Source organism: Euphorbia lathyris, chromosome 1, assembly GCF_963576675.1.
Source record: "Euphorbia lathyris chromosome 1, ddEupLath1.1, whole genome shotgun sequence".
Taxonomy (NCBI): domain Eukaryota; kingdom Viridiplantae; phylum Streptophyta; class Magnoliopsida; order Malpighiales; family Euphorbiaceae; genus Euphorbia; species Euphorbia lathyris.
In genome coordinates, this window is record NC_088910.1 from 138,226,108 (window position 1) to 138,242,375 (window position 16,268).

At 36.5% G+C, this 16,268-nt stretch overlaps 2 protein-coding genes across 3 annotated transcripts; both read left to right on the top strand.

Moving 5' to 3' along the window:
* The first annotated feature begins 295 nt into the window (after positions 1-295).
* Positions 296-6,622, top strand: LOC136211100 (ABC transporter C family member 10-like). The gene is made up of 12 exons (XM_066002633.1): positions 296-761; positions 1,046-3,142; positions 3,270-3,590; positions 3,669-3,755; positions 3,870-4,463; positions 4,540-4,704; positions 4,811-5,105; positions 5,199-5,413; positions 5,511-5,816; positions 5,904-5,967; positions 6,044-6,283; positions 6,361-6,622. The coding sequence occupies exons 2-12, from the start codon at positions 1,061-1,063 to the stop codon at positions 6,468-6,470; spliced, it is 4,479 nt and encodes a 1,492-aa protein (XP_065858705.1). The 5' UTR covers positions 296-761; positions 1,046-1,060; the 3' UTR covers positions 6,471-6,622.
* Positions 6,623-6,729: 107 nt separating this feature from the next.
* On the top strand, positions 6,730-16,221 carry LOC136211101 (ABC transporter C family member 10-like). 2 transcript variants are annotated; one of them, XM_066002634.1, is made up of 13 exons: positions 6,730-7,903; positions 8,001-8,317; positions 10,157-12,423; positions 12,775-13,095; positions 13,188-13,274; positions 13,438-14,031; positions 14,110-14,274; positions 14,377-14,671; positions 14,810-15,024; positions 15,122-15,427; positions 15,515-15,578; positions 15,655-15,894; positions 15,981-16,221. In XM_066002634.1, exons 3-13 carry the CDS (start codon positions 10,348-10,350, stop codon positions 16,094-16,096), a joined length of 4,479 nt encoding a protein of 1,492 aa, XP_065858706.1. In that variant the 5' UTR covers positions 6,730-7,903; positions 8,001-8,317; positions 10,157-10,347; the 3' UTR covers positions 16,097-16,221. The 2 variants fall into 2 exon arrangements, with proteins under 2 accessions (XP_065858706.1, XP_065858707.1); XM_066002635.1 differs by lacking the exons at positions 15,515-15,578; positions 15,655-15,894; positions 15,981-16,221 and having other exon boundaries at positions 14,810-14,965; positions 15,122-15,297.
* Positions 16,222-16,268: the final 47 nt, after the last annotated feature.

Consider the following 16,268-nt stretch of genomic DNA (forward strand, 5'->3'; position numbering starts at 1 on the left):
ACATAATTAATGATTTTAATAGTTTAAGATCCTAATTGACTTTGAAACTTTAGTTTGAGGATCCAAACGGGTATAATGCCAAAAAGAAACTAACAAATACTAAAAAAAAAAATGTAATTTCTCAAAATATTAACCCGCAAAATCACAAAATTTCTGAATTTTTATATTTTTTAAGAAAAACTTTAGGGGCTAGGTTGTTAATAGTGCTATAATTGAAGAGCCACAAATGTAATTTATCCAGAATGGGTAAATACCCAGGTGGTATCGTCTTCTGATTTCACCTGCCCTAACTTGTTCCAAATTGCTAATTTTAAGATACACATTTCTCCGATTAGCAATAACCGGAGTACATTTCAGCAGAAGGTCCAATTCATTGCGATATCATGCTGCTCCGGCAAAGTCTATTCTGTTCTTCGGCCCCAATTAGTGTTGCTTTCTTTCAAATTAAAGCTGAAAGTTTCAGAAGAATATGGTTTGACCGGAATACATCAATGGGATCCGAAGTAACGTAATGCTGAAATCTCAGCAGAATCAGGTTCAACGGGAATATCAATGGGGCCCGAAGCGATGTTATGTTCTCCGTTATCGGCTCCCATGCGATGTTCCTCTGAAGAAATGTGGTTTTTCTCTATCCTTTTGAAATTAAAGCTGAAATTTCAGCAGAGTTGGGTTGGACCGGGTTATCACCGGACTGGTTCGTGGTTCCGATCAGTTAAATTATCTGAGATCAGATAGTTTTGAACTCCAATTTTTAATTAATTGTAAGTGTCACTAATTCATACTCAATGATTTTATTCTTCTTTTTATTGTTATTATTTTATTTTTCCCTACTTGGAGGAGTATAGAATAATCATTAAAAGAGAAAAGCGACCTAGAAGAAAGCGCACTTCTTTTCTTTATTGCAGAATATTACTGTATCCGAATTCTGCTGTCTTAGCAATCCTGATTTACCGATATTACTCATGGAAGACATGTAGACAGCATCATTTTACACTAATTCAAACCAGAATATAAGCAAGTTTCTAATGTGGTTTTGAATTTGCAGCTTTATTGAGTTATAATGGAGGAGAGATTTTGGACCATATTCTGTGATGATACTGAATGTTCTACTGATTCTGTCAAGAAATGTGGCAACTCAAGCTTTTCCTCGTTAATGGATCCATATTCATCCAGCAATATCATTGTGATCATTTCTGCTGATATTCTACTTTTACTGATTATCTTTTCTATATCTATACATAAATCAGTATCAAGGAAGCCTATAGAAGTACAAGCACCATCTCTGTCTCATTATTTCTCACGATTGTTATGTATTTCATCCATTTTCAATGCCATTTTAGGTTTGGCTTATCTGGGCTTAGGATTATGGAATCTTGTTGAGCAAGTTAGCATAGACCATTCTATCTTGCCATTGTACACATGGGTAGTAAATTTATTGCAAGGGTTCTCATGGTTGCTTGTGAATTTTATAGTATGCCTTCCAAAACTGTTCCTTCCATACATTCCAGCAATGAAAGTTTGTTCAGTTTTCACTTTCTTGTTTGCTGGATTTCTCTCCATTTCATCTCTTTTGGTGGCTGTTATTGATAAAACTGTGTCGATTCAGTTGATTTTGAATGCTTTAACCTTTCCTGGAGCTGTGCTTCTTCTCCTTTATTGCTTTAAGAAGCACATTTCTACAGACCCAACTGCAAGCATTGAAAATCATGGTTTCTATGCACCATTGCCAAGTGAGGAAGCAAATGCCACTGGTGAAATCAATTTGAATGAAAATACTACACCTTTTGCGAGAGCTGGGTTTTTCAGTAAAATGTCATTTTGGTGGATGAATCCATTAATGAAGAAGGGTAAGGATAAAATACTTGAGGATGAAGATATACCACTACTAAGAGAGGAAGATCGAGCAAAGGCTTGTTACTTAGCTTACATGGAGGAAGTAAGAAAACAGAAACAGAAAGTATCATCTGATTCCGCCTCTATGTTGCCGGTGATCATTTCCTTGCATTGGAAACAAATTTTGATCTCTGGGTTCTTTGCATTGATTAAGGTACTCACTGTATCTTCTGGCCCTCTATTTTTAAAAGCATTCATTGAGGTTGCTCAAGGGAACGGAGCTTTGAAGTATGAAGGTTATGCATTGACAGTTGGATTGTTTCTTGTAAAAGTTTTCGAGTCTCTATCAGAAAGACAATGGAATTTTCGAACACGACTGATTGGAATCCAAGTAAGATCGATGCTATCTGCTACAATCTACCAAAAGCAACTACATCTATCAAATTTGGCTAAGGCAGCTCATTCTCCTGGTGAGATAGTTAACTATGTGGCTTCTGATGCTTATAGAATTGGTGAGTTCCCATACTGGTTTCATCAGATATGGACAACAAGCATTCAACTTTGTCTATCCTTAGCTATTATGTATTATACTGTTGGGCTGGCAACTATTGCAGCTTTTATCGCCATTGTTATGACTGTGCTTGGAAGTTCTCCACTGATTAAAACACAGATTAAATATCAAAGAAAGCTAATGGAAAAACAAGATGAGAGGCTTAAGGCCATAACGGAGGCACTTGCTAATATGAAGGTCTTGAAGTTGTATGCTTGGCAAACACATTTCAAGAATCTTATCGCTGGATTAAGAGAAGAAGAACTTCACTGCATATCAAAATTACTACTACAAAAAGCATACAATCTGGTTTTGTTTTGGTCCTGCCCTGTTGTGATACCAGCAGTTACATTTTGGGCATGTTATTTCCTCAGAATTTCACTCACTGCTGGCAGTGTATTCACATTCCTTGCAACTTTGCGCATTGCCCAAGAACCAGTTAGGTTTTTCCCAGAAGTTTTGGGAATCTTCATTGAAGCAAAGGTTTCACTAGATCGGATTCAGAGGTTTCTTGAAGAGCCAGAATTACAGAAAAGAAATGTTCTGCAGAATTGCAGCAGCAAAGAGCTCAAGGAGTCCGTTTTTATTCGATCTAGTGAAATTTTTTGGGATGCTAATCCCTCAGCAAAGCCTTCATTAAGGAATATTAACTTGGTGGTTCATGAAGGCGAAAAGGTGGCTGTCTGCGGAGAAGTTGGTTCCGGAAAATCAACCCTTTTAGCTGCAGTGCTTGGAGAAGTTCCTAAAATCACTGGAACTGTGAGTTTTGATAAAAACTTTTTCCTGCCTTGTCTTCATATCTCCTATTTGATGTTTTTATGAGACAAGTTTGACAGATGAAAAAAAAAAAATTCTCTGCTTCTAAAGTATACACTTCATTTTTCAGGTTCATGTTCATGGAAAGATAGCATATGTTCCTCAAGTTGCATGGATCCAAACTGGGACCATACAAGAAAATATTCTGTTTGGGTCTGAACTGGATCAAGTTAGATATCATGAAGTGATTAAGAGATGTTCCCTAGTGAAGGACCTTGAGATGCTTCCATTTGGGGACCTCACTCAGATTGGAGAAAAAGGTGTCAATTTGAGTGGTGGACAGAAACAACGCATTCAACTCGCTCGTGCTCTATATCAGGATTCTGATGTATATCTCTTGGATGATCCCTTCAGTGCAGTCGATGCACATACAGCAACCTTCTTGTTCAATGTACAGTACATTTTTCTGTGAGTAATATGATTTACTGGAAATATGGTCTTTTTGTAAGAAAGTTCTGGATTGTTGCAGGAATATGTTATTGGAGCTTTGTCAGGCAAGACAGTGCTGCTAGTCACCCACCAAGTCGACTTTCTTCCGGCTTTTAATTCTATTTTGGTATCTTTCTCTATAACTGTTTCTATCCCCCCCTTCATTTGAATGTTATTTCTGTAATTCGAGCAGATCCTGAATTTCCTAGCAAATCAACTCATAAATATTATTTGATAACAGTTGATGTCTGGTGGGGAAATAATTAGAGAAGCTACTTATGATGAGTTGTTGGCTTCCAGTCAGGAATTTCAAGATCTTGTCAATGCACACAAGAATACAGCTGGTTACGGTGAAAGGCAAAATGATCATGCTAATGGAAAAAGAATTGAAGCTTCTTACAAAGGGGAAATCCAGACAGCTTATATTCAAGAACAATTAAGAGAACCTATGGCGGATCAATTAATTAAAGAAGAAGAAAGAGAAGCAGGAAACACTGGTTTGAAGCCTTATTTGCAGTACTTGAGACATGGCAAAGGCTTTTTACATTTCTCTTTGGGAACCATATTCCATGTCATGTTTTTAATTGGCCTACTGATTCAGAATTATTGGTTAGCTGCCAACATCCAGAATTTTTATGTGAGCAGAATTCGCTTGTTCACAGTTTACACTGCAACAGGTCTTATTGTGGCATTAGTTCTGCTCCTGAGATCCTTATGTATAGTTATACTCGGATTTGGCGCTTCGAAATCTATATTTTCTTCTCTATCGTGCTCTCTTTTTTATGCACCAATGTCTTTTTATGACTCCACACCTCTTGGAAGAATACTCAGCAGAGTAAGAAAATTGAATTTCATTCCCTAGCTTTGAAAGCCCAAACTTGATATGATTTGTCTATTTTTTTTTTCTGCAGGTGTCATCTGATTTGAGCATCATTGACACTGAAGCGGCTTACAAAATGTTGATAGCATCCGGCTCAACCATCAGCTCATACTCCAATTTTTTAGTACTGGCTTTTCTTACTTGGCCAGTCTTGTTTGTAATAGTTCCCATGCTTTATATCAGTTCAAAATTGCAGGTATCAGAATTATGTACTCCTGGCCTTTTTTGTTGATAGTTTTCTTAGTGCTTCTGATGCATTTTTCACAATAGATGTATTTTACTATTTGCTTTAATATATGCAGGCATACTACTATGCTTCTACGAAAGAGTTGATGCGAATCAACGGCACAAGTAAGTCATCAGCTGCAAGCCAACTTGCTGAATCAATTACAGGAGCGATGGTAATAAGAGCTTTCAGGCAAGAAGACCAATTCTTTTCAAAGAATCTAGACCTCATTGACAGAAATGCAAGTTCATACTTCCATAACTTTTCTGCAAATGAGTGGTTGATTGAACGTCTGGAATTTCTGTGTGCAATTGTTCTCTCTTCTGCAGCACTTGCCCTGACATCACTTAAACTTGGAGCTTCTGCTTCTGGTCAGTTATAGTTGCCTGTTAACTTTTCTAGCTTCATTTTTTATCATATTACTTAATTTACAAATGCTTTCTACATATATAACTTGATGTCAGGATTTATTGGAATGGAGCTATCTTATGGCCTTTCATTGAACCTGTTTCTCGTTGGTTCGATACAGACCCAGTGTCTACTGTCAAACTTAATTGTTTCTGTAGAAAGGGTGGAACAGTACATGCTTATTCCCAGTGAAGCTCCAGAAGTAATTGAAGGTAGTAGACCTGAGCCCAACTGGCCTGCTGTTGGTAAAGTGGAAATATGTAATCTGAAGGTAAAGTGTAAATACGTAAATCTTGTTCTGTGTGTTCACAACATCAAGAACTATATATATGTATGGCTTCTACATTACATCTAATAGCATAAAGCAGGTTCGATATCGACCAACTGCTCCGCTAGTTCTTCATGGAATAAGTTGCACCATTGAAGGAGGACATAAAATTGGGATAGTTGGAAGAACTGGGAGTGGAAAAACAACTCTTATTAGCGCCTTGTTTCGTCTGGTTGAGCCTGCAGAAGGGAAAATAGTTGTAGATGGCATTGACATTTCCACAATTGGGCTTCATGATCTAAGATCACATTTGGCAATCATCCCGCAGGATCCAACTCTTTTTGTTGGCTCTGTCCGATACAACTTGGACCCCTTGTCAGAGTATACAGATCAACAAATATGGCAGGTAAAATTCCAATTTTTCATGCTTCTGATATTGATATCATATATTTAGTTTCATGCACCCTCTTATGTTTTCATGAACATGTTGAAGGTTGTAGAGAAATGTCATCTTAGAGCAGCCATTCAAGGAAAAGAAGATGGCCTGAATTCTCCAGGTGAGAAATTTTCTTATGAACAAGATGCAATTCATTGAAGACCTCTTATTTTTCACACTAGCATCCGCAATTGCAGTGACACAGGATGGATCAAATTGGAGCATGGGTCAACGACAACTATTTTGTCTAGGACGAGCATTACTAAAGAGAAGCAGGATACTAGTACTGGATGAAGCCACTGCATCTATAGACAATTGGACAGATTCTGTCATTCAGAAAACCATAAGAACAGAATTTTCAGACTGCACTATAATAACTGTGGCTCACAGAATCCCAACTGTGATGGACTGCACTATGGTGCTTGCCATTAGTGATGGTGAGTCGTTGCTATGATCTTGACACTACACAATCCATTCTTTTACATTTAATAACAATATGCGGTTGTATTATCAGGGAAACTAGCAGAGTATGATGAGCCATTGAAGCTGATGAGTAAGGAAGGATCTATATTTTCCCAGCTTGTAAGGGAATACTGGTCTCACACTAGAAGCAGTAGCTGTTGAGAAAATTGGCAATGTTGAAAAAGACTTGCAACTGCAGGAAGATAGTATTTGAATTTTGGGGATGTTCTTTTTTATATAGAACTTTTGGGTTATTTATCTCTCAATTCAATATATAAAATTGACTTAAGCTGCTGAGTTTTGTTTTGTTTTCACCTTCTTCCTCTCTGGATTTATCTGCATTTCATCTCCATTGGTAATTTATTGACAAAAAAGCATCAGTTCGTATGTTTTTTGAGATTTTATCCTTTCATGGAGAACAAATAATAATCATGGTGTAGTAATGTAAGCATGGTAGGGGTCTTGTAGGTATGGGTAGGTATGGGTCTGTCTAGGTATGGGCTGTAGTGTCTAGGTAGTATCCTTAATGTGTATATATATATGTGTATTATCCTTGAATGAAACATATTCATATAGTTTTAGTCTATATGGTATCCCATGTGTTTCCAGTGTATTCACATGGTCTGTAACATGGTATCAGAGCCTAGTTTGGCTTCATTTTCTGCCCTTGTGTGCAGAATTTCTGGGTTTGTATTTTTGGGCTGTTTTCTTCAGCATTAGTGTCTGCCTTGTGAGCAGATTGTTTGGACCTAGGGTTCCAAGTCTCAGTTCATCTCACCGAATTGTCACCGTTCCTCTTCCGCCGCCTTCGTCTCTCTGTTTCCGACCTGTTTGTCCAGTTAGTTTTCCGGTGAATCTCCTTTTGTGCAATGGCATTGCTGGCAGCCTCTTGCGTGTTGCTTCAACTGAGTTTTGCTTGTCCTTTTCCAACGAATTCTGATGTTCCGTTGTCGTCTCTCATATCTGATTTGTTCTTCTAGGCTGCGTGTCCGGAATTATGTTTTGTATTCCCAAGTATCTTAAGTTTCTTGTTTTGAGTTGTATTATCTTTAAGACTATGTATTATGTATCTGTAGCAAGCTGAGCATGATTAAAATCCATGTTCCAGCTTGAGGGGGAGTGTAATAATGTACGCATGGTAGGGGTCTTGTAGGTATGGGTAGGTATGGGTCTGTCTAGGTATGGGCTGTAGTGTCTAGGTAGTATCCTTAATGTGTATATATATATATATATGTATTATCCTTGAATGAAACATATTCATATAGTTTTAGTCTATTATATGGTATCCCATGTGTTTCCAGTGTATTCACATGGTCTGTAACACATGGCATTAACAGTGACTCATACTGGGAACCATTACCATATTACCAAGCAAATATTACAGATGAAAATAGTTTACATCAGATTGTTACAATTTTTGGTGAAGCTGGATTTTTCGGTAAAATGTCACTGTGGTGGTCAAATCCATTGCTAAAGAAAGGTAACAAAAAGACAGGAAGATATAAGTAGTGAGTTGTAAGTTTAGCTCCATGCAGCAACTGAGAAGACACAGACAGAAAGGAACATCTGAACCCTTCTCTACTGCTGATAGTCTGGTATTTTCTCTGGAAACAAATTTTATATTTTGTTATTATTATTCTCAGTTTATTTATTTATATTTTCTCCATTGCGTTTGCTCCTCTGTTCATAAAGACATCCAGTGATGCTGCTGAAGAAACTGAGATACTATTTTGCATCTATGAAAAAGTTGATGTGAATCAATGGCGCATGCAAGTCCTCAGTTGCAACCATCTAGCTAAATCAATAGCAGGATCAGCGAGAATCGGAGCTTTTAAACAGGCAGATGGATTTCGTTCTGCTTCAGTTCTTCATGTTCATAATTTTCTGACAGGGCTTCTGGTTCTCCAGGGAATAAGTTGTACTATTGAAGGTTGGAGAACACAAAATTAGAATTGGAAGTGGAAAGATTCGTGGCCTTCTTCATGCATAGAGATGAAGAAATATGGGAGGTAAGGTTTGTTTACAGCATGTTAATTATCATTCTTGCAGAATGGATTCTGAAAATGTGCATTTTTTCATGCATCATCACTTACACCTCTAAAACCTTCGATCAATTATAATTGCATAACTTGCACATTCTTAGTTAGTTACTAAAAAGGTTAGTTGTGAACTTCAATTTCCGCTAAAAAAGTGCTAATAGTTTCATCTGGGTTTGAAGCTGCTTTTGAACTGTTAAAATGCAATTGCAAATGCAGATGAAATGAATAATGCTCTTTAACCGAGTTTTATGTTCAATAGCTACTTTCTTAGTAACAAGAGGCTTAATGTTTGCGATTGTAATTGATCAGAGCTCAGTTTGTTAAATTGAAAGATCAGAGACTTAATCTGCAAAAATCGAAAATTCAGAGGCCTCGGGATGCATTTTGCCAAAATAATATTCTGCATACCAACAAATTTCATTTCAATATTTTTCTAAGTAAATCATAAATTATTAAAAGTTGAATTAGTTTAAAATTTAATTGTTATTAACTCGTGCAGTGATTTGCATATTAGGTTGTCAAATATTGGCATAAAATATTGTTAGAATACATAATATTACTTAAATAAATAAAAATCTTGTTAGAGGAATACTGGCGATATGTTGTTACAAACTGAGATCTTAAATATTCAATTATATGAAAATCTTGAACTTAATAGTTGTGCATCTAGATCTAGATCTAGCCATACCATATCAACTAATATCAGGGGTCAACGGTGGATCAACTAAATATGCAAGTAATTTGATTTTTTGAGAAACCCTTCAAGGGAAGAGAAAGTTACATAAATATGATTTATATTTCATAATTGAAAAATCATCTTCTCACTAATCATTCTATGATCAAAGTTAAGCTAGAATTTAATATTAGTATAATTTAATTATGTAAGGGATCAGGACCAAATATAACGTTTGATGTGAAGTTCAAATATATCCATAACGTATGAAATATGGTAGGTCTTTAATATATGTTAAGGTTTTTCATCATGACCAATAAAACACTAATTAGACTATTAAAATTACTAATATACTCTTAATACTTCTCTTCTTAATTATTATGACTTGATTAGAATTATTTGCATTAATACATGTCAAAGATTAATATAAAAACTATTATTGGACCTCAACTATCAGCTAAGCTTTTAGTTCAATTAGTTCCATGACATGTATAAGAGCCTCTTTATCCAAAGTGATCGAGGGTTCGATTCCTGGCAACCCACGCTTCAAAGCCCAATGGGCATTTGCATGTGGGGGTATGTCAAAGATTAATATAAAAATTATTATTGAACCTTAAACTTTTAGTTCAATTGGTTCCATGACAATTACTAAACCTCTCTTTTATCATAAATAAGAGTAAATTTGAGAAAAGATTGTAAAAAGTGCATTGGTAACACAACAACAAATTTATTAAGAGGAACAAATTAGAAATCTTAAAACGACATCTATTTGAGACTGGAGGGAGTATCAATTTTAATAAAAAAATATTTAAATAATTAAATCTTTATTATATACAGCCATGTGATCAAGATTGGTCAATATATCATTATATATTAAGGTAAAAGAAAAATATACAATTGTGGGACTCACGTCTGTTTTAGGGACCAACAGAAGGAGCTACTTCCTCAAATTTTAGGGACCAAATGATCTCCCCTGAAAATTGATTGCTTAAACTTAAAGCTAGTAGCCAACTATCTTCACCTACTCCTGGAACTATTTATTTTTTTCAAAATTTCTCAGACCAAGTCTGCCTGCCATTCAGTAAGTTACTGATCCTAACTGCATTCTACTTCTGTTTTTTCCTTTTATTTTGCAGCTAGTGAAACTATGGCATTTTGATTCCCATCCAACATATATTGGTCCGTAAGTTTATGCATCTTCTTAGAAGTATTGAAATAGTACTCTGACATCTGTTGAAATTGTTTCCAGAGTTACAAATGAAACTATAATTCTGCAGAATTTTGCTAAAACAGCCCTTCCTGTTCCTTTTCTCCCCAAATAATCAACATGGAGGAGAGCTTTTGGACCATGTTTTGTGATGATACTGAATGTTCTACTGATTCTGTGAAGAAATGTTGCAGCTCAAGCTTTTCTTCATTAATTGGTCCATATTCAAACAGCAATATCATTGTGATCATTTGTGCTGATATTCTACTTTTACTGATTATCTTTTCTATCTCCATTCATAAATCACTATCAAGGAAGCCTATAGAAGCACATTCTCTGTCTCATTATTTCTCACCATTGTTATGTATTTCATCCATTTTCAATGCAATTATAGGTTTGGCTTATTTGGGCTTAGGAATTTGGAATCTTGTTGAGCAAGTTAGCAGAGATCACTCTATCTTGCCAATACAAGAATGGATAGTCAATTTACTGCAAGGATTCTCATGGTTTCTTGTGAATTTTATAGTCTGCCTTCCAAAACTATTCCTTCCATACATTTCAGCAATGAAAGTTTGTTCAGTTTTCACCTTCTTGTTTGCTGGATTTCTGTGCATTTCATCTGTTTTGGTGGCTGTTATTGATAAAACTGTGTCAATTCAGTTGGTTTTCAATGCTTTAACCTTTCCTGGAGCTGTTCTTCTTGTCTTCTGTTGCTTTAAGTGGCACATCTCTATAGAAAGAACTCCAAGCATTGGAAATCATGGTTCGTATGCACCATTGCCAAGTGAGAAAGTAAATGCCAGTGGTGACATCAATTTGGATGAAAATACCACCCCTTTTGCCAGGGCTGGGGTTTTCAGTAAAATGTCATTTTGGTGGTTGAATTCATTGATGAAGAAGGGTAAGGATAAAATACTTGAGGATGAAGATATACCACTACTAAGACAGGAAGATCGAGCAAAGACTTGTTACTTAGCTTACATGGAGGAAGTAAGAAACCAGAAACATAAAGTATCATCTGATTCTGCCTCTATCTTGTCAGTCATCATTTCGTTGCATTGGACACAAATTTTGATCTCTGGGTTCTTTGCATTGATTAAAGTACTCACTACATCTTCTGGCCCTCTATTTTTAAAAGCATTCATTGAGGTTGCTGAAGGGGAAGGTGCTTTGAAGTATGAAGGTTATGCATTGACAGTTGGGCTGTTCCTTGCAAAATGCTTGGAGTCTCTATCAGAAAGACAATGGTATTTTCGAACACGACTGATTGGAATCCAAGTGAGATCGATGTTATCTGCTGCAATCTACCAAAAGCAACTACATTTATCAAATGCTGCTAAGGCAGCTCATTCTCCTGGTGAGATAGTTAACTATGTGGCTTCTGATGCTTATAGAATTGGAGAGTTCCCATACTGGTTTCATCAGATATGGACAACAAGCATTCAACTATGTCTTGCCTTAGCTATTATGTATTATACTGTTGGGCTGGCAACTATTGCAGCTTTTATCGCCATTGTTCTGACTGTGATTGCAAGCTCTCCAGTTGTTAAAACACAGCTTAAATATCAAAGGAAGCTGATGGAAAAACAAGATGAGAGACTTAAGGTCATTACGGAGGCACTAGCTAATATGAGGGTCTTGAAGTTGTATGCTTGGCAAACACATTTCAAGAATCTTATCGATGGATTAAGAGAAGAAGAACTTCATTGTGTATCAAAATTACTATTACAAAAAGCGTACAATATGGTTTTATTTTGGTCATGCCCTGTTTTGGTACCAGCAATTACATTTTGCACTTGTTATTTGTTTAATATTTCACTCTCTGCTGGTAGCGCTTTCACATTCCTTGCAACTCTGCGCATTGCCCAGGAACCAGTTAAGTTGATCCCAGAAGTTTTGGGAATCTTCATTGAAGCAAAAGTTTCACTAGATCGGATTCGGAGGTTTCTTGAAGAGCCAGAATTGCAGAAAAGAAATATTCTGCAGAATTACAGTAGCAAAGAGCTCCATGAGTCCATTTTTATCCGGTCAAATGAAATTTTTTGGGATGCTAATCCCTCAGCAAAGCCTACATTACGGAACATAAACTTGGTGGTTCAAGAAGGCAAAAAGGTGGCCGTTTGTGGAGAAGTTGGTTCGGGAAAATCAACCCTCTTAGCTTCAGTGCTTGGAGAAGTTCCTAGAATCAATGGAACAGTGAGTTTTGATAAAACTTTTTCCTTCATTGTTGTAACAGACCATGTAATACACTAGAAATACATGGGATACCAAGCCTACATGAATATATTTTATTTAAGAGCAATACACACACACATATATATATATATATATATAAGGTTCTCCTTCAATCAAGGAGACAAACCGACCCTACTATCAGCCCTAGCAGCCTTACAGCAGCCTTAGACATGCTATTCATTAATTACATTGATTTATTTTGTAAAAATTGTCTTTATAGCTCCTATTTGATGTTTTTATGAGACAAGTTTGACAGATGAAAAGAAGAGAGAATTAAATTTCTGCTGCTAAAGTATACACTTTGTTGTACAGGTTCATCTTCGTGGAAAGATAGCATATGTTCCACAAGTTGCTTGGATCCAAACTGGGACCATACAAGAAAATATTCTGTTTGGTTCTGAACTGGATGGAGTTAGATATCACGAGGTGATTGAGAGATGTTCCCTAGTGAAGGACCTTGAAATGTTTCCATTTGGGGACCTGACTCAGATTGGAGAAAAAGGTGTCAATTTGAGTGGTGGACAGAAACAACGAATTCAACTCGCTCGTGCATTGTATCAGGATGCTGATGTATATCTCTTAGATGATCCCTTCAGCGCAGTGGATGCACATACAGCAACATTCTTGTTCAATGTATTGTATAGTACAACATCCTTCTGTCATTTTGTGAGAAATACAATTTCTGAAAATTTGTTCATCAAGCAATACAATATCGATTTTTGCAGGAATATGTCATCAGAGCTTTGTCAGGGAAGACAGTGTTGCTTGTCACACACCAAGTCGACTTCCTTCCAGCTTTTAATTCTATTTTGGTATCTTTCTCTCTAACTCTATTTCTGCTGCTATTCCTCACATCCTTCCCCCCTGAAATTCCATGTTGTAGGCTGACATTTCCATTTGAATGTTTAATAAGTAAATCTAGCAGATCTTGAATTTCCAAGAAATACAACTCATATAAATATTATTTTCTAACAGTTGATGTCAGGTGGAGAAATAATTAGGGAAGCTACTTATGATGAGTTGATGTCTTCCAGTCAGGAATTTAAAGATCTTGTCAATGCGCACAAGAATGCAGGTGGTTACAGTGAAAGGCATAATGATCATGCTAATGGAAAAAGAACTGAAGCTTCTTACAAAGGGGAAATCCAGACAACTTACATTCAAGAACAATTAAGAGAACCTATAGAAGAACAATTAATTAAAGAAGAAGAAAGAGAAGAAGGAGACACTGGTTTGAAGCCTTATATGCAGTATTTAAGGCACAACAAAGGCTTTTTATACTTCTCTTTGGGAAGCATATTCCATATCATATTTTTACTTGGTCAACTGATACAAAACTACTGGTTGGCTGCCAACATCCAGAATTTTCAAGTGAGCCGGATTCTCTTGTTCACAGTGTACACCGTTACAGGTCTTATTGTGGTATTATTTCTGCTGTTCAGATCCTTGTGTGCAGTTCTACTCGGATTGGGCGCATCAAAATCTATATTTTCTTCTTTGTCATCCTCTCTTTTTTATGCACCAATGTCTTTTTATGACTCCACACCTGTAGGAAGAATACTTAGCAGAGTAAGAAGATAGAATTTCATTGCTAACTTTTGAAAGCCAAACTTCAAATGATTTGTCTATTAAATGTTTTTTCTGTAGGTTTCATCTGATCTGAGCATCATTGACATTGAAGTGGCTTTCAGAATTTTATTGGCATCAGGCTCAACCATCAACTCATACTCCAATTTTGTAGTACTGGCATTTCTTACTTGGCCAGTCCTGTTTTTAATAATTCCCATGCTTTATATAAGTTCACAATTACAGGTATCAGAATTATGCTTTATTATTCATTTCTTAGTGCTTCTAATTTCTTCTAATGCATTTTTCATGATAGATGCTTTATACTATTTGCTTTGATATATTTAGGCATACTACTATGCATCTACGAAAGAGTTGATGCGAATCAATGGCACAAGTAAGTCATCAATTGCAAGCCAACTTGCTGAATCAATTACAGGAGCAATGGTAATAAGAGCTTTTAGGCAGGAAGACCGATTCTTTTCAAAGAATCTAGAACTCATTGACAGAAATGCAAGTTCATACTTCCATAACTTTTCTGCAAATGAGTGGCTGATTGAACGTCTGGAAATTCTGTGTGCAATTGTTCTCTCTTCCACAGCACTTGGCATGACATTGCTCAAGCTTGGAGCTTCTGCCTCTGGTCAGTTATAACATGTTTCACAGCACTTGGCATGGCATTGCTCAAGCTTGGAGCTTCTGCCTGTCAACTTTTCTAGCTTAATGTTTCATCATATAACTTATTTACAATCCTTTGTCAATGTCATAAAACTTGTGCCAGGGTTTATCGGAATGGAGCTTTCTTACGGTCTTTCTTTAAACATGTTTCTTGTATATTCCATCCAGTTCCAGTGCTTGCTATCCAACTTGATTGTTTCCGTAGAAAGGATGGAACAGTACTTGCTTATTCCTAGTGAAGCTCCAGAAGTAATTGAAGGTAATAGACCTGACCCCAATTGGCCTGCTGTAGGTAAAGTGGAAATATGTAATCTGAAGGTAAAGTGTAAATAAGTAAATCTTGTTCTGTGTATTCACAACATCAAGAATTACATATATCTATGGCTTCTACATTACATCTAATAGCATAAAACAGGTTCGATATCGACCCACTGCTCCGCTTGTTCTTGATGGAATAAGTTGCACCATTGAAGGAGGACATAAAATTGGGATAGTTGGAAGAACTGGAAGTGGAAAAACAACTCTTATTACGGCCTTGTTTCGTCTGGTTGAGCCTGCAGAAGGGAAAATAGTAATAGATGGCATTAACATTTCGACAATTGGGCTTCATGATCTAAGATCACGTTTGGCAATCATCCCGCAGGATCCAACTCTTTTTGTTGGCTCTGTCCGATACAACTTGGACCCCTTGTCTGAGTATACAGATCAAGAAATATGGCAGGTAAAATTCCAATTTTTCATGCTTCTGATATTGATATCATATGTTTGATTTCATACACCCTCTTATGTTTTCATGAACATTTGGAAGGTTGTAGAGAAGTGTCATCTTAGAGCAGCCGTTCAAGGAAAAGAAGATGGGCTAAATTCTCCAGGTGAGAATTTTGTTTAGGAACAAGATGCAATTCATTCAAGGCCTCTTATTTTTCACACTAGCATCCACAATTGCAGTGACACAAGATGGAGCGAATTGGAGCATGGGACAGCGACAACTATTTTGTCTAGGACGAGCATTACTAAAGAGAAGCAGGATACTCGTACTGGATGAAGCCACTGCATCTATAGACAATTGGACAGATTCCATCATTCAGAAAACCATAAGAGCAGAATTTGCAGACTGCACTATAATAACTGTAGCTCACAGAATCCCAACTGTGATGGACTGCACTATGGTGCTTGCCATTAGTGATGGTAAGTTGTAGATTTGATTCTGACTCAACACTAGGCAATTTATTCTTTTTATATCCTGATAAAACAGTACTTGGTTGCATTATCAGGGAAACTTGCAGAGTATGATGAGCCATTGAAGCTTTTGAGTAACGAAGGATCTATATTTGCCCAGCTTGTAAAGGAATACTGGTCTCATACTAGAAACAGCAGCAGCAGCTTTTGAGAAAATTGGCAATGTTGAATTGGGATTTTTCATATATATACAGAACTTTTGGATCATTCATCTTTCTCTATGTATAATTGAATTAAGTTGTTTAGTTTTGTTTCATTATCACCTTCTTTGTCTCTTGATTTATCTCCATTTCATCTCCATTGGTAATTTATGGACAAAAAAG

Coding starts and splice junctions, on each gene's coding strand:
- LOC136211100 (XM_066002633.1), top strand. CDS start 1,061: ATGGAGGAGAGATTTTGGACCATATTCTGTGATGATACTGAATGTTCT. Junction 3,143..3,269: donor TTCCTAAAATCACTGGAACT/GTGAGTTTTGAT, acceptor TTCATTTTTCAG/GTTCATGTTCATGGAAAGAT. Junction 4,464..4,539: donor TTGGAAGAATACTCAGCAGA/GTAAGAAAATTG, acceptor TTTTTTCTGCAG/GTGTCATCTGATTTGAGCAT.
- LOC136211101 (XM_066002634.1), top strand. CDS start 10,348: ATGGAGGAGAGCTTTTGGACCATGTTTTGTGATGATACTGAATGTTCT. Junction 14,275..14,376: donor ATATAAGTTCACAATTACAG/GTATCAGAATTA, acceptor TGATATATTTAG/GCATACTACTATGCATCTAC. Junction 15,428..15,514: donor CAGATCAAGAAATATGGCAG/GTAAAATTCCAA, acceptor AACATTTGGAAG/GTTGTAGAGAAGTGTCATCT.